General features: G+C 45.9%; 1 protein-coding gene across 4 annotated transcripts in view; it reads right to left on the bottom strand.

The window, feature by feature from the left end:
* The window catches only part of ARHGAP23 (Rho GTPase activating protein 23), a 168,730-nt gene that overhangs the window by 51,623 nt on the left and 98,820 nt on the right, over positions 1-18,287 (bottom strand). For all 4 annotated transcript variants that reach the window (XM_083408473.1, XM_083408471.1, XM_083408472.1 and 1 more), the window contains exons 2-5: positions 18,023-18,202; positions 5,956-5,980; positions 3,102-3,194; positions 1,743-1,821 (exon numbers count right to left, since the gene is read on the bottom strand). In XM_083408473.1, the coding sequence (XP_083264599.1) occupies positions 1,743-1,821; positions 3,102-3,194; positions 5,956-5,980; positions 18,023-18,202 (377 nt within the window). The remainder of the gene's footprint in view (positions 1-1,742; positions 1,822-3,101; positions 3,195-5,955; positions 5,981-18,022; positions 18,203-18,287) is intronic.

Raw genomic sequence — 18,287 nt, 5'->3', positions numbered from 1 at the left:
CAAGAACAAAACCAGTGCTTTTTTTCCTAAAAAAAAAATGTTTAAGGGTACTCTCATTTTGACTCAAGAAAATCACCATTTTATAGTTCAAATCAGGGGAAATAAACACAGTAAATGGAAAAAAGTACAAAGATTCACAAAATGTTTAGGGGTATGTGTACCCCTGCATCCGCCCCGCCCCCAAGAAAAAAACACTGAACAAAACTATACATTATAACAAACATGGGATTTGGATTCCTCCCTCTTTGTGCTGACGTCACCACACCAATTACCCTGCGCATCAACAGCAGGTGCTGAACAAAGGCGAGACAGGGAGACCGAGGGCAAAAATGTCATTTTCAGTGTAGTTCTGCTCCAACAGTATGCCAGGCAAAAAGTTCTAGAGCAGGGTTCCTATTGTCACTGTACACAGATTGTTATTATTTAAGGCATGTCTGACCACAGGCTTACAATCTTGCAAGAAACACAATACAAATGAGAAGAGGGAATGCGGAGGAAAGGAAGGAAATTCAGGAACCTAGTTTCCTAGCTGGAATTAAAACCAAGGAGACAGTTCCGGGAGCCAAAATGGCTGTTGGTCCCAGGTGATATGGGCTCTGCTGTCTGTCCCTCTCCCTCAAATGCAGCCCGGTGGAAATGGCTGCTGATGGAAAGAGTTCTGGGAGAGGAGGATTCAAATGGTAGGTTTGTCCCGGAAGGCCCAATGAAGTGGGGGCTCATATGGTTATCACCAGACAAACAACGTCCCTGTGAGAAAACCAGTTGCAGTGCCAGGGGATATAAAACAGCTGCTGCCCGCCTGACGATCAGAACGAGCGGAGTTGAGGTGGAGAAAGCAGAGAATGTGGCAAAGACGACAGACGGATTATAAAGAGCACTACAAGTTGGAGCAATGAAGACACGTGTGCTTGGGAGGGGTACTTGGGCAAGACGCCCAAGGCAAAGACACTGGCCCATTTTAAAATCGAATAAAGGAGAGACTCATGCTTTTGTGTGTGTGTGTACACTATTAAATCATTTCAGCAACCATCTGAGTTTATACAGAAGCTCACCCAGAGGGCAAAATACCACCCAGGAATTATATGTAAGATCAAAAGAGGAGCCCTGAGCTGGATCAGACCAGAGGCCCTTCTACTCCAGCCTTCTTTCCTCACAATGGCCAACCAGGTTCCACTGAGAAGTCTGAAAAGTAGGAACTGAGCGCAGCAGCATCATCCCAATTTGGGGTATATACCCCAAGAACTGGTATATACTGGTATATACAGTGGTACCTCGGGTTAAGAACTTAATTCGTTCTGGAGGTCTGTTCTTAACCTGAAACTGTTCTTAACCAGAAGCATCACTTCAGCTAATGGGGCCTTCTGCTGCTGCGCCGCCGCTGTGCGATTTCTGTTCTCATCATGAAGCATAGTTCTTAACCCGAGGTAATATTTCTGGGTTAGTGGAGTCTGTAACCTGAAGCATATGTAACCTGAAGCGTATGTAACCCAAGGTACCACTGCACTGCCTTCGATAGCGTTGGTAGAACAGAGCCATCAGGGCTACCATGGAAGAGCAGATTGTATATGTGTTAAAATAAATAAAAAGGGTGAAGTATCTCAATTAAGCTCTCTCTCAGGCCAAAATACCCCCCCCCCCAAAAAAAAACCTCACCACCTGAAAAGTTTTGAGAAAGAGAAGAGGTAGCAGTTCCAAAGACCAGCCTGTGTTCCTTGTAAGGGGAAAGATGGAGATTAACTCACCAGTTCTGTATGAGGCCGATGACCTGTGAGTAGGTTTTCCCGATGATGCTTTCGCCATTCACTTTGACAAGACGGTCTCCTGCAGAAGAGGACAGGTTAACAGAAAAAGGCCCACCAACACAAAAACGGACAGGAGGCAAGCAATTCAGGATTTGTTTTGCTTTCTTATAAATCTCACCCTGTATGGAAGGCACGGGAGCAGGGAGAGGTTTGTTTTTAAAAAGGAAAGACGTCTAAAATACCAAGGGTCTTTGCTGAGGTGACTTGCACCAAGAAAAGCTGGGTTTTGAAACCAGGATCGATTATGAAAAAAATATGCAGGTGAGTGACCTATGCATTTGTAGCCACCCATTCAGTCTGAAAGAATAAGGACACCCATGAAGAAAGAATGTCTCCTTGGGGGGGGGGGGGGTCCCATTTAATTAATAATAATAATAATACCCTGCCCATCTGGCTGGGTTTCCCCAGCCACTCTGGGCGGCTCCCAACAGAATATTAAAAACACAATAAAACATCAAACATTAAAAACTTCCCTAAACAGGGCTGCAGTGAGCGGGAAAGTCTGAGGGGGGTTCTAAGCACATTTAGGCACTTGAAAGTCTCTTAGTGATCAGGAACCCTGTTAAGGCGATGTTCTCAGTTGCAGGGATGTTTAGCCAAATCCCACATAGGACCTTGCCCCTTGATGCAGGAGGGTTAGGGTGGAGGCAGCATACCCTCCAGGCCCGACAAACTTTGTGCTCCCATGCTTTCAGGCTGAACAGGGCCATGCACAAGGCCAAGAAATGGCTCAGGTAAAAGAAAATGGGTAGAATCAGTCAAAAACTAGCCAGCCAATGAAAATGGATCTCTGGGTACTGCTGCAGACATAATCAGGGGAGTAACCTAAATTGGGGGGGTTGCTGCTATTGATTTTAAATTTTATTATTTTAAACCCCCTTATTATTTGTGTGGAAATTGTTCGGATCAGTTCCGTATTTTTTTATTCTTTAATTTATTGTATATGGCTACTTTTGTTATTTGTAATTGGGTATTTTTTTCATGTCATAAGTCTCCTTGAGAGTAGTTTGAACTATGGAAAGGCGGCATCCAAATAAAACAATGTACAGTGGTACCTCGGGTTTAGAACTTAGTTCGTTCCAGAGGTCCGTTCTTAACCTGAAACTGTTCTTAACCTGAGGTACCACTTTAGCTGATGGGGCCTCCCGCTGCTGCCGCACTGCAATTTCTGTTCTCATCCTGAAGCAAAGTTCTTAACCCAAGGTACTATTTCTGGGTTAGCGGAGTCTGTAACCTGAAGCCTCTGTAACTCAAGGTACCACTAGAAGTATGTATTCAAAAAGAAGTCCCTTCTCTCACCTGTTCGGAGGCCAGCCTTGTGTGCTGGCCCATCTTCCTTCACACTTTTCACAAAGATGGTGTCCATGGGTTCCAGACGGTTCCGGGAGGGGCCTTAAGCGATGGAGAGAACGCGAGATAGTGCTTTTGATGTTATTATTTATTAAATCTGGATGCCCGGTAATTCAACAAAATTCTCTAGGCAGCTCATAAAACAAAAACAATCATATTAATTGCTTATTATAGCAACAGAAATAGCTCGGCGTAAAACCACGCTGAACCAGTGAGAGCATAAGGTTTATTTAAAGCCACTTTAAAGCCAGCCAGGGATGCTTTGGCCTGGGTGAATGGAAATGTATTTGCTCCGTGCTGAAAAGGCCATAAAACAATAGCCAATCTGGTGCTCCTGCTAGTGTATTTCCACTGTGCCAACCTCTAAACCACCTCCCCCTCTTCTTCAGCAGTGAGTCAGCTGTTGGAAGATCATCTGCTACTGGTAGAATGTCTCCAAGCAATCCTCCCTGAGGAGTTATTCCATAACTACAGTGCCACCACCAAGAAGGCCCTCTTCCTTTGTAGTCACCCACCTCCCTTCACCTCCCTTCTGAAGAGGATCTTCAGGACTGGGTACATACATGTAGGAGGAGGAGAACATCATTTAAGTGACTTATACCAGCACTTGAAATAAGAAATGCTAGAAGTCCTGATGGCTCTCATACTTATTTCCATGGTCTTCTGTGTGGGAGTGGAATCATGCCCACAAGTCCCAGGTGGTTTGGGAAGTTGCCCATGAGACAGATTCACCAGGGAGCTTGGGCCTGACCTACCATGAAAACAGCCATGGCGTGACACAGTCTAAAAGGGTGCATGGTCATATCATCCATGACTACCAGCAGCCCTTGGAGCTGGCTAGAGCACAACCCTCAGTGCCTGCCCCCTTAAAGGATGAGACTGAGTGCAGCTCCCAGAAAAGCAAAATTTTTCTATTTTCTATCAAGGATAAAGAGCAGTGATGCGTTCCGACGGCATCAGATCTGCTCAGCTCAAAATCCTGCCTCAAGGCACTGGAGTCGCAGACCTGTCCTTCAACTAGGAAAGGAAGCCAAGAGTGGCATTATTCACTGGAGCTCAGCTATCTACAGACTATGCCCCCTTCGAGCTACCCTGGAAAAAATCCTGGGACTGCCCTTCAAACTCCAGTGCCAGGAAACCCAAGAATGGAGTCTGGTTCATTAGAGCAAGTGAGGCGCTGCCCCAAAAACCTCAGCCTGCCCCCATCTGCCTGCCTTCTTATTTGCATCCAGTCCAAGGGGTGGCACTAGTTATCAGTTTCTTCCTCCTTAACCCCATTACTACTCTCCTTGTCAAACTCAGTAGGGAAGGAGGGCAGGTTGGGCGGCAGGGGGACAGACAGAGAAGGCTAGAATTCATTGGCTTTGCCTATCATTGGCTCTGGCCCCATCTACTATTTACATCTCTGTCCTTCACATCTAACAGTCTCAAAGGGCACCAGGCTCCACCAGTTGCAAACCAGAACGGACTAAAGCAGCCTCTGCCAACCTGGTTCCCTCCAGATATCTTGGACCGAAACTCCCATTGGCACTAGCCAGCAGTGATGGAGGAAGCATGCCTTCAGGTATTTGGGTAGCAAGCTGTTTAGACCTCTATAGGCAAGCACCATCGCCTTAAATTGTGCCAGGAAGCAAATAGGCAGCCAGTGCAATTCTTTAAGAATTGGTGTGAGGATTGCTTGGAGACATTCTACCATTCGACCTGCCCACACAAGACAGAATTTCTGGAGCCTAATTCTGAACTAAACATCTGTGTTATTTTCAAAGGCAGCCCCATGTATAACACATTATAACAGCAATGGCTGATCATGGTAACTAAGCTATCCGTATCCACAACTGTCATGCTATACGCTTCTGCCTCCAGTAGTGGAGAATGCAAAGAGGAAAAGCAGCATTTGCAATGCACCACAAAAGTTTCCCTGCCAAGGTTCTACTTTGCAGAGACACCACAGATTTGCAAGCATTAAGATGCAAAGGAAGCCCTCTGCATGGAGCAAGTTAAGGCAGCCAACTCAGGAAGCAGTTTTTAGGTGCCATTAGGGAGAGCAGAGTGGGAGACAGAAAGAACTCCCACAATCCACTGGATGCTCTCCTGTAAAAGCCCCACTGTAATTAACTTCCATTGAGGCCGATGGGAATTCAAAAACTTCTAGAAGGCCACAGGTGCAGTACACAATGGAACAAAAGCCACCAGTATTTTGAACTCCCTTCAGATTTAACTCTGGAGGCCATCCCTGTCTTCTTCACCATTCACGGCACAGCCATACAAGAATATTTTCATTTCCCAGCAAGTTAGGAAGATACAAGTTCAATGAAAGTCTTGTGGGAATGTCCCAGAGGTCTCATACATGTTTTCTTAAAATCCCACGGTTCCTTACAAACCAGAGAGCTAAAAAAAAGTCTAGAGCAAGACAATCCACAACTTTCTGTTTCCATTTGGAAGTCACAATTTAGATGGAACAGCACAGATTGCTTCCTCACTAGCTATTTTGCTGGCATTGCTATTCTTTACACATTCCTGTTTAGAGTGCATGTCATTGTTTGCCTACTGTTCTCAAAGTAATCATTGCAAAGAAGTCTGGACTAGGTGGTCTGTGGTTTATTCTAGCAAGGTACTTCTTTATGTTCTTAAATAATAATGAACACTCAGGGTCCCTTAACAGGATCCCTTATGTCTTAACTGTTAAAATATTGTGGGCGTGAATTCTTGCACTTGAAAAGTTAAAAAAAATCTGATTCTGATTGCGCACACAAAAGACTGAATCCCACTCCTAACTTAGAGTAAAAGAAACACAGATACATACCTGTTCTGTTTCCATTTTCTTCCTCCTACAAATGAGAGAACAGAGAAAATTTTACCACCCAGGATTCCTTAATCACCTCCTCTTCCTCCCTTCCCATTAAAAAAAAAATCCACTCTTGGTTACAGCCACTAGTGGCTGGAATTTTTTCTTTGAACGTAATGAACTGTTTGGCCCTTACTTGGAAGATACTGATTAAAGGGCATATAAACTTGCCCATTCATTCTCACTAAGATTTTACGGCATTACCCCTCATATAAATGCATATATGCTTGTCTATCTAATGCTTCTCCCTTAGGTCAAAATTCCCAAATTGCTAAATGATTCCATTGCTATTAGCAAAAATGTTGATAACAGGCACCCTTGTTGACAGCCCCTGCCCCCACATTAAAAAGTTCTGATTATAATCCATTAGCTGATAAGTTTGCTTTAGGTTTATCATATGCAGCGCCAATTTATGCACCTCCAAAAATATGAGAAACTTTTCATTCAAGGCTTTTTCTGAATCCATGGAATGGGAGATGCAGTGAGCCTCCTTGAGCCCTCGTGTAACTGTCATGTGAGGGAACTGATTGCCCAAATATGACTGCCATTATCTTACAAAATTTTAAGGATTAATGCCCAAGGTTTTTAAGCATAAATATCCTGCTAATGACAACCTCACAAAAATTGGGACCAAGTTCAGCAAAATGTTTCACTTTCATTATCTATATCAACAGTTAACTGATTAAAATTTTCATTCCCAAGAACAGATCTATATTTTCAAGTCGTCGTTTTATGCCCCGAAGAACAGAAAATAGATGTTGGGGGGGGGGGGGACGACACACCCAACTGGTTACGCACTGCCACAACACAGCAAGCTTTTCCTGACTTTGCATGTAGTGAGATTATTAGGGTGGATGATAGGAGTGCAGTTACGGATTTTTCAATATATGTCTATGAATTCCACGTGTCATAGACATACTGTATATGTTCCCGCTCTCGATATAGACCTTTTAAAATAGGTCTAAGCTTTTTCGCTGGTTAACAATTAAACAGTATAGATTGTTTATTGTGATACATCTTGCATGCCGTTTTCATTTTGAAACGCCTCCAGATTTGGGGGAGGGGGGGAAATAAGCACCACAGTAAAGTGAAAAATAAACTAGGCCTAAGCTTCAATACTCTCAGTCTCTGACTATACTGTTTCTTCGTTATTAACCCACCTATCTGAAAAGGTCTCTTCTGATTTTTCAAGTGACTAAATGCTTCAGTTCATTGACTGTGACATGGCTGGGTTTTTTCTTCTCTTCAAATTATAGCCACCCAGTAGCCTTTAATGTAGCTACTGAAGTATTGCTTTGCTCTGATGGTTTATCTGATGGGATAGGAAGCTGCCTTATAGCTAGACATTGGTTCATCTTGCTCAGTGTTGTCCACGCAAGTGGTGTGCAACCTATCTCTGATTTACAGCCCTTCCCATATATGAGTAGGCTATAACCGCATCTGCAGCTACAACTGAAGGCTAGTTTTGGAACTATTACTTTACATATTCCTTCTATTCCTAAGTGCCTAAATGAATAAGGTATACTTTATACTGAGTCAGTCCACAGATCTATCTTACCCCAGTACTCTCCATTCTTGACACGCAATAGTTCTCATAGATCTCATGCAGGGATCATTTCAAGCTTTGCTACGGGAGAGCCTTTTAACTGGAGCTGCAGGGGGCTGAACCTTAAGCCTCCTATTTTATTATTATTATTATTATTACTACTACACTGATCTCCCACTTTTCCTCCAAGGAGCTCAAGGAGGTGTATACTGTTTGCCCCCTTTCCATTTTTTCCTCAAAACAACCCTGTGAGGTAGGTTAGGTTGAGAGGCAGTCATTGGCCCGACAGTGAGCTTCATGGCTGTGTGGGGATTTGAATTCTGGTCTCCCAAGTCCAAGTCCAACCCTCTAACCACTACGTCCACTAGGCTCTCATGAAGACTCTGCAATGCTCTGTTATCTCCACTAAAGAAGTTCAAACAACAAAGGTCACAATCTAGCCACAGTTAAGCACTTCCAAGCCACATTGGTTAGGCGGCCTTCTCTCCTGTGAACGAAATTGCTTTCGATGGATTGCACCTTAAGTTTAGCCCCTTTCCCCACAATGTAGAACCACAGCTCCCCTGGCAAAATTCCCATGTTAGCAGGTCTTCTTCGTCCTGTTGCTTTATAACACCATGCCATACATATCCCACCTCCAAATATTTCCTGTAATTTTCTATCCCATATGTAAACCTTGGCCAGCTTTGCTTTTAAGATAGTATCAGTTATGCTAAGCATGAAATTACATATAATGCAAAGCAGCCCTGAAATAGAATAGCTAACCACTGCAAGCACATGCTATGTCCTGAGGGGGGGGACCCCACAAACACCTCTTGTCTAGGGGTGGGGATGAAAATCTGCCTCCCCACAACTCACTTGACATCCTCTCCGAACCACCAAACATCAGTATGAACCCAGTTTTGCAAATGCACGAACAGCTTTTAAATAACAACAAGAACAATTGGAAGTAGAATAAGAAGAAGCATGGCTACAAGCAACTTCTCCATTTGCATAGTTTAATTTTTAGGGCAGACTTAGTCCTATCTGGACAGAGGGTTCGGATTGTTATGGTCACTCATGGCGCTGGGTAAGTATTGAACTCGCAAGAACGCAGGTCTCTCTGTTCTTTTCTGTAAGGTCCTTTCCCAAAATGAGTGCAAGATGGGTGAAGAAGCAAACCCATTCCGTTCCAGCTGACCCACAAACAAGATTCTGCAAAGGGGCACACAGCCAAAACTTGGCTTGGCTGTGTAGCTGATGACGTGTCACAGCTCTTACAGGAGGAAGCAGCAATCCACCTCCCATTTCTTCAGTATTCAGGACCAAAGGACACAGACCAGGTTGGCCAAGTCCCCCCGCCTTGCCCCACCTTACTGACAATCCTTGCAGTGCCCCTTCTGTGCTGATCAACCTGCATTTTTTGCTGAAGGATGCTGCTCCAAGATGCCCACAGCTATGAATTTTTTAAAAGGTTGCGCCCAGCACTCCCTTTCCCTTTTTTGAGAATGTATACCCCACACTCAGTATTAGAACTGGGTTTTTATTTTATTTATTTTTTTAAAAAATTTACAGAGTTTCAATATGAACATAAACATAGACTTATATCTGAGAAAGAGAGATGTCGACAGACAACCCCACTACTCCAAAAACTCAGATTTCTGAATGATCTCTCACTCTTTACATGTCCAACCTACCACTGCAGACCCTTCTGCAGATATCATCTCAACAGGTCAGTTCTGTACGATGTAGAATTCAGGTTTTTCATGTGGCAGCGCTTACCCCTGTGGATCTCCCTCCCGTTACATATTAGACAGGTGAGGTCTCTATCATCTTTTAGGCAGCTCCTTAAAAGAGCTTCCTTTCCCAATAAGCCTTTTTAAGTGGAGATCTTTATCCCAGTCTCTTTGACTTGAAACTGTTTTTATATGTGTTTTTATAGAGCTAAAGCCTCAGCGCCTAGGGCTTGCCGATCGAAAGGTCGGCGGTTCGAATCCCCGCGGCGGGGTGCGCTCCCACTGCTCGGTCCCAGCGCCTGCCAACCTAGCAGTTCGAAAGCACTCTTGGGTGCAAGTAGATAAATAGGGACCGCTTACTAGCGGGAAGGTAAACGGTGTTTCCGTGTGCGGCTCTGGCTCGCCAGAGCAGCGATGTCACGCTGGCCACGTGACCCGGAAGTGTCTTCGGACAGCACTGGCCCTCGGCCTCTTTGAGTGAGATGGGCGCACAACCCTAGAGTCTGTCAAGACTGGCCTGTACGGGCAGGGGTACCTTTACCTTACCTTATAGTTGTTTTTCTTACTGCAAAAATTGCTTGGGGGAAGTTTTATGGGAAACGATTCGTGACGGAAATAATAAATAAATAAAAACCAACATAAACACAAACACATAAACATACTTCCCAGGACTATTTGAGGGAAGTGCCTTTTCTGGCGAAGGCAGGAAAGAGCTCACCAGCACGTACTACTAAACATAACGTGGGAATCATGGTGCAGGGGTATTTTTAATAAAACAACTTCTCGTGCATAATGAGGGTCGAAAAGCTCAGCTACCAACCAGGTCATTCCTCCACTGCCCCCCTACACGCCCAGCACTTTCCACCAGTCGGGCTCCCCAGAATTACTACTGCTGCAGCCACACACCTCTCTCTCCCCTGTTGCTTGCTCACAAATGGGCTTAAGTGGCAGCAACTCTGTAATGGGAGTCAAGTGGTCATTCAGCTCCCAGCCAAACACAACGCTTCTGCTGCTAGTTATGCCTGCACATGTGTGCAACTAGAAGGAGGGCAAGTCTGATGGCCACAACCACACCACAACTAGAAGGGCTCAAGTGATGGCAAGGCTCTGCAGGAGTGGGCAGTGTGAGCCCCAGTGGATTCTCCAGGAGAGTATGGGAGGGGGTGCATGCAAAGTGCTGAGAGCTGATACTGTTGAACTGTTTCTTTAAATCTAAAGGTTCATCATTGTTTCACCCAATGTGTATACCTTTAAGGGGCCAGAGCAAGGGCCAGAGTAAACTAATGAGATCCAGCCTTGCAGCTGTGAGGCATAGCAGGTGCTGCTGAGTTGCATTGATTAAGCTGTGTTGGGAATTGGCCACAGTATATAAGGAGCAGCACCTAGCTCTGCCATTTACCCTGGGGATGGGTTGGTGGTTGGGTCATGTTTGTTTGTAGTTATATTTAGTGTTTAAGGAGTTTTTGTTTTTCTTATTAAAACCTTGTTTGAGTTAATTTTGAGTCCCTTCTTTTTTAATGCATGATCTCCCCAGCAAGCTCTCTGCAGCGTTACTACACTGCGAAAAGCCAACAGATACCACCCCTGAGAACTGAAATGTGCACTTGTGTCATCATTTTTCAATGACTGGGCAGGCAACAGTCTTCATGCAAAACAGCCATTTGTGTGAATACAGTGTTCAGAAAGGGTAGCCCAAGTTTATTCAGTATTATGAAATACCTCTCTATACACACATAAGGTAAAGGTACCCCTGCCCGCACGGGCCAGTCGTGTCCGACTCTAGGGTTGTGCGCCCATCTCACTTAAGAGGCCGGGGGCTAGCGCTGTCCGGTGAAACACCGTTTACCTTCCCGCTATGAAGCGGTACCAATTTATCTACTTGCACTTAAGAGTGCTTTCGAACTGCTAGGTGGGCAGGAGCTGGGACCGAACGACGGGAGCTCACCCCGCCGCGGGGATTCGAACCGCCGACCATACGATCGGCAAGTCCTAGGTGCTGAGGTTTTACCCACAGCGCCACCCGCGTCCCTCACATACACACACATAAAGAGAGAGGGAGGGAGGAAGAGAAAAGTAACAGTAGTGGTTACATCAATCACTCTAACATATTTTGGCAAAGGAAATAAAGAGAAAGCTCTCCCCTGCCTATTATAGTGAAGATGTAAGTTAAGGAGCCACACTGCTGCATTCCCAGGCAGGATGGAACTCAGCCTCCCATCTCATTGGACTGGTAGGGTGGGAGGCAGGGAGCCTAACACTAGGGGGCGCCAGAGCCAATGGCAGGCACCAAATCTAGTTTCATCCTCCTTCCTTGCTACTTGCACAAGGGCAACATTGTGAAAAAGGAGGAAAACGCTGGAAGGTAGGGCCAGATCTTGGAGTGGTTTTAAGCAGCCAGGTCGCTGGCTCACTGAGAACAGATTGGGGCTGGTGGAGAAGTGCCCCCAATTGACCTGGTGGACCAGCTTCCACTGAGTGGGGGGCGAAGTAGCAGCTTGCTAACTTTCCTTACACATGCAGTTTAACCTTCATCCTAACAGAGACTCCCACGGCACTCTGAATTATGTATTCGTTCTTGTTCATGGGTGTGAATGTCCATCTCCGGAGCTGCAGCAGGAGAACCACCTCTGAGAGAGAAGAACAAGGAAGGGCCTCTCCCCAGGGCCTGATATCACAGTGTCCCCTTGTCTGTCACACAGGAACTGGAACAAAAACACCCTCCTGCAACCCTAACTCACTCCTCTCCTCCTCTGAGCATTAGGTCTTGTCAACTCACATCACGCCATGGCGAAGGCAAAATCTCAAGGACAGTCCCTCCAGCCAGAATTCACTCGCACACAACCCCATGCACACAGAGGCCCTGGATCATAATTAAGGCACTAAATATAGCTACGTATGAAGCTACTGACTGTTCCCAGTGAGACAGAGGCTAGCTTGCAGCATGGGGTGGGGGGTTGGACAACTCTTCTAGGCTCAGTAGGAACATGCAGAGAACCACTTCCATCCCCACCCCAATGGTGCTTGGTGGAGGTTCCAAGGAGCATATTATCTTTCCCCTTCAGACTGCAGTTTGATTCGCTCGCATGAATCATTGGGGGCTGTTTGTTTTGCAAACTTCCTTTCTATTTAGGGCACATGATTTGCGAGGATTCCTTGAAATGGCACAGGTGGTTATAAGGACATCAGAATTACATTCTGTAATTCTTAAGGAAATGAGCCCAGTTTTTACAAGCTCTCAGAAAACTTTTAAGAAATGTTTGGAGGGTTTTCCCCTTTGAGAATTCTGCCAGGGGCATATTATTAATGAACCCCACCCCGGCCAAATCAGCCCTACCCATCAATTCTCCCTCCCTTCTTCAAGGCTTGCCCTTGTCAAACAAGGGCAGCGGCAGACAGGGCTAGTGATAGTGGTTGCATCTTTAAGGCTGGAACCTTGTGCAGAGCAGTGCTGTTGAAGAGCCTGGGAAACTGAGTTCCAAATATATTCTGTCTGTGGCTCTTCTGCCAGGAGAGGGCACCTACTGTTGCTCTTCCTATCTTCCACCCTACCATTCCTAATGGGCACCAGCCTCCACTGGTCTATCCAGAATATATCCTTTAAAAAAGAGAGACGGGGGGGAAAAACTCTTTAAAATCATGAGCTGCTGTGTTTGAAATATGCAAGTCAAAGTGACTTCTCTGATAAAACCAAATAAATAAGAGCCCTCAAATATCAGAGCAGAGACTTCCACCTTTTGCCGTCTTTCAATCCACAAGTTGGAATGGAATATGTTTTGAACTATCACACTTTGCTCAGCTAGGTACTTCCAGAGCTGGCTTTTGCCAGCAGAGGGCTTCGTTCTGCCTTATCTGGCTGACCTCGCCCCAAACTCCCCTGACCGGACACAAATGACCTTTCTGATGCTAAAAACTTCCAGGTCAGGGTCAGGCCTCCATTTGAGCAATAACCCACCTGGCCTTGTGCTTGAACTTCCCTCCCTCCCGCCCTGCCTCAAGTCTTTGTCCCAGATCCCCCGGATACCCAAACCAGCTGACACTTGGTCTCCACCCAGCCCCAGCTCTGAATCACCAGGAACTGCAGCTGATCTGTCTTCCTGGTGTTTGACCCAGCTCTAATCTGCTTCCTGTTCGGCCTCCTTCCATATCTTCAGCCCATTCGTTTGCACTCTGGCAACGACTCCCATTATGGCTCAAAGTAGTGCCTTCTGAGAGTGCCATATTCCAGTTTCCCAAAATTTGTATAGGTTAATTTGCATCCTGCCTCTGCACGTGGGAGGTTACCTGCAGTGCCTAACTCCCCTTGGGGCACAAGGAGGCAATGAAGTCATCTGCCAACGGTTGCCAAAGAATGCCTGGCATGGAACACATGGTTCCCTGCTCCCTCCCCAGTGAGTCACCTCCACCGAAACCCAGCCCCCGGACCTGGCGCCCCACCCTGCCAAAGCTTCTTCTCCTTGCCCTGGAGATGGGGATGTCCCAAGTAGGCTGCTGAAATTCCCCTATGGGGTTTTGCTTCTTTGTTTTGCTTACGCTACCACATGGAGAAGAGTGGAATGGTGGTGCCAAATATGAATTTTTAACGCAATGAACAAAGCCAAAGTACACGTAAACTGCATTTGCTTACATTCATCTAGCGTTACCTTTGGCTTCCCTCCCTCAAGGAATGTCTTCTCATTCTGGAGTTATATGGCATTACAATCTCCATGGAATATGTTTCTTTGCCTACTATTCTGCTAAGCACCATATATACTGATGGCACTCTATAAAACACTAACAAAAGATTTACCGTATTTTTTGCTCTGTAAGACTCACTTTTTCCCTCCTAAAAAGTAAGGGGAAATGTGTGTGCTTCTTATGGAATGAATGAAGGCTGCGCAGCTATCCCAGAAGCCAGAACAGCAAGAGGGATTGCTGCTTTCACTGCGCAGCGATCCCTCTTGCTGTTCTGGCTTCTGAGATTCAGATTTTTTTTCTTCTTGTTTTCCTCCTCCAAAAACTAGGTGCGTCTTGTGGTCTGGTGTGTCTTATAAAGCGAAAAATATGGTAAAGGGTTAGCGTTCGGTTTGTGAAGAAGAAAAGATCAGCACTACGCTGAAACTATTTGCAGCTTCTCACAAATATTTCGGCATTTGAAAAAACCCACCCTCAACCGTTTCCTTTTCTGGATAACTTTTCAACACTCTGCAAAAATTCCACCAATTCGTTTACATTGCTCATTCTTGACTTCAGTTCCCAATTGACTTCACTTGTGCAAGTATGATTGGCTGTGTAACACGGGGATGTCACACATTTCACTGCAGGATCCCTGATTGGTTGGGATAACTTGCATGATGCAGCTAGGAAGTAAAAAAAGAAACAGCCATCAAGAGAAAAACAAATGTGCCAGAGAAGCGGCTGCCAGGGAAAATGATGAAACGAGACATGACTTTTTTATAAAGTGAGTATGTGCACACAATGCTTCTGAAGAAATATTTTGAATTCCTTGAACTATTTTTGACATGAAAACAAAAGCTGGAAATTTTCTCATAAATCAGAAGCCCACAAATATACTTGCCAGATTGCCAGTGGCAGACCAATATTTCAGTCTGGCAAGCAAGTCACATAGGCTTTTGGAAGAACTTGGAAACAGAAGAGCCTTCAAAAGTCCAGGGCAAGTCCAGGGTCAATCAAGCCTCCAGCCACGTTCTGCATTGGAAATGCACTGCTGTGTCTCAGCATCTCCAGAGCTTGTCATGAAGTCAAACAGAAGACCCCACCCCTTCTCCAAAACCGGGAAATAGTTGAGGCTGGTATTGACCACAAATTTTGTCTGACTACCAAGGCCAACCAGAAGTTGTGCTCCCAATTCACATATGCACTCTGTGGCTTCTATCATTCGCTCAAGGAGCGACAGCAAACCAAAAAGATGTCACTAGGGACTCTGCCTTCTCTTTTGACAGCAGCCTGCTCGCCATTCTACCAGCTCCATCCCATACTGCTCCTGGAGCTGCCACAGCTCAGTGATCAAGCACATTTATTTAATTCCTTTTTCGTACCACAGTTCTAACAAGGCACCCAAGTTTCAGCTGCAATTACTGCACTTCATGGGGTTGGAATAGAGGCCTTCTGGGTCCCTTCCAACTATACAATTCTATGACTAAAAGGTCCCAAGTTCAGTCCCTGGCATCTCCAGATAGAGCTGGGATAGACACTTGCCTGGAACCCTAGAGAGCTGCTGCCTGTCAGTACAGACAATACTGAGCTAGATGGAGCAATGGTCCACCATGGTTAAAGATAGCTTGCTTTGCTCTACCCTCCCTATACCACCTTACTTCAGCTCCAACACCCGCCTAGCCTTGCTAACCCTCCTGCCTTGACACCAGATCCATCCGAGATGCCTTCAACACCTTCTTCCCTTGCGGCCAGCTGCTTTGTTGTTCTGACCTCACGGAGTCCCTGTTCAGACTAGGCCATTACCTGCAGCTTGGACGGTAAGCCTATCTGTCTCCGCCTCCCAGACACTATCTCCCTTTGTGGCTCTGATCCTGAGCAGTACTTTACTACAGACCCGGACCAGGACCAACAGGCCACTTATTGAGTACCTTAAAAGTTTCAGGATACATGTCGTAGCAAGAACGATCCCTAATGCATGATCTTGGTTGTGGGGTAGAGAGAGAGGGACCAGCAGAGGGAAGTGAACAGAGCCAACTTTGGCAGGGAGAGGGAGTGGGGGCAGCCTTTTGTCCAAACCATGAAACACAACAGTCACCCTTTATACAGATGAAGCTGACACTGCAAAAAAAAAAAAAACCCCAACCAGCGGGGACAGACCGGGAGCAGTTTAATGCATACCCCCACCCCATCTCCTCCCGCCAACCCTTCTGCGCCTTTGAACTTATCTGGCAAAGAACCCATTTTCCCTTTCTGAAATGACAAAAGAAAAAAAGGGAGGGTGAGGTCTCTGGTCTGCGAGGGCCGGAAAGCTGGCTCTCTCTTGCAGCGACAGTGCTTCCATGCCAGACATTTCATCAGAATGGAATGGGACGTCAGCAAATAGCTCCCAGGAATTTGGAACTGCACTCGGGGTGCGTGTTGGGAATGCACATGTGGAGGAAGGGATGTCAGTTCCAACTTCCAAAGATGGAGGTCAGCCCAGCAGCCTCCTTGATATTGTAATGGGTATCAAGTATTTACCCCATGTTGGGATGCTAATGGCCCCTTAAATAATGGTGCCTCCTTAAAACTGGGCGGCAGGCCCTTCAGATTCAAAAGGGAAAGGCCACACAGCTAGTTGTATTATCTATTGCTTAGGGCAGGGCAACTGGGGGATTTGGGTCAATGAGGAATCCCATCTCAGGCAGCAAATTCTGTAGGATTCCAAACCCAACAGTTTCTGTGTTTGAGGAAAGGAAAGCTTCTGGACCCTCAGGGAGAGTAGAAGCGAGCTTTACTTATGCACATCAGACTCTTAAGAGATAACCCGCAAGAGATTAGGGTATGAGATGGAATAGCTTTTAAAGGAAAACAGAGAACTCAACAAAAGTTGTTTTCTGAAAAAAGAAGGATCAGGAAAGAAAGATCCCCTGGAGGCTGACAGGTAATAATTTTAAAAGCTGTTAAATTTGTTAGCGGCTGAATTTGCTTTGGGCAGTTTGTAGCAAACTTGTGGAATGTGCAGCCACGGAGGAAAAGTATAAATCAAAGAAGAGCTCAGCAAAGTTGTGCGGGTCAAAGAGGATCAAAGTCTAAAAACAAAGGATGAAGCCACCACATCCAGTCAGCTCATCAGAAATTAAAACAGACCCAGTAGTGCTGGGAAGGGCTAGTGGTCAGTGGCTCAACATGCGCTTTTGCATGCAAAAGTTCTCAGGTTCAATCCTCAGCATCTCCACGTAGAGCTGGGAAACACTTTTTTGTGGTGAAGGGATAGCTCAGCCAGTAGAGCATGAGACTCTTAAATCTCAGGGTCATGGGTTTGAGCCCCACATCGGGCAAAACATTTTTGTGTTGCAGGTGGTTGGATGAACGTTGTGGTCCCTTCCAACTCTACAATTTTATGATTCTATGAAACCTTGGGGAACTGCTGCCAGTCAATGTAGACAAGATTAGGTTAGGTGGAGCAATGGTCTTGAGTCGGTGTAAGGTCTATGTTCTTAATGAAATGTCAGACAAGATTATGCTTCATGTAACTATGCATCACCTAGCAGACCCTTGCCCTACCTGGGGCTGCCCAGATGTTTTGGAAAACGTTGGACAACAAAAGATGCTCTCAAGGAAATCTAAAAAAAAAAAGTTGTATAAACACCAACAACTGGGAAACACTGGCCTGCAAGCACTCCAATTGGAGAACAGCCTCTATGAAAGACTTCGTGGACTTTGAAGATGCACAAACTCAGGACGAAAAAGAGAAACAAGCTAAGAGGAAGGCATGTTTGGCAAACCTCACCATGATCAATTCCCACCCAGAAACCTTTGTCCCCACAGTGGAAGGATGTGTGGATCCAGAATTGGCCTCTACAATCACTCATGGACACACTGTTAAGACCACATTCATGAAGATAATCTTACTTGGCTAAGAGTGATCACTAAGGAATACATATGCACACAGGCAGCACCATACATGGACGTTCCCTGCAGTCTCCCATCCAGCTAGTGACCACACCTGGACCAGCTTAGCTTCAGCAATGTTACTGGACATTGTGCCTCCAGACTATGCCCAGGACCATTATAAGACACACCTCTGGAATGAACCCTGCCCAGTCTTCAAACTCAGAATGGACATTACCTTCACGTTGGAATGAACTGCCGATTCTGGGGGGTAGACGATGAAGTGCCGGAGGGTGAAGCCGTAACCCCCCTGCAAATTCTTGTGCAGCACCACTGTCTTCGGCCCCACCCAGGGGAAGGACTCCACAGGGGGGGCATTGGCGTTTGTGGCCGTACCATCTCTCTGGCCCAGCTTCGGCTGTCAATGAACAATAAAAAGAGGCAGGTGAGCAAACTATTACATTTCAGCTGGAATTTGGAGCAGGATGAATAGCCCCCTCCCT

Source organism: Podarcis tiliguerta (genome assembly GCF_965153285.1).
Source record: "Podarcis tiliguerta genome assembly, chromosome: 13".
NCBI classification, from domain to species: domain Eukaryota; kingdom Metazoa; phylum Chordata; class Lepidosauria; order Squamata; family Lacertidae; genus Podarcis; species Podarcis tiliguerta.
This window is presented reverse-complemented; position numbering and strand designations above follow the sequence as displayed.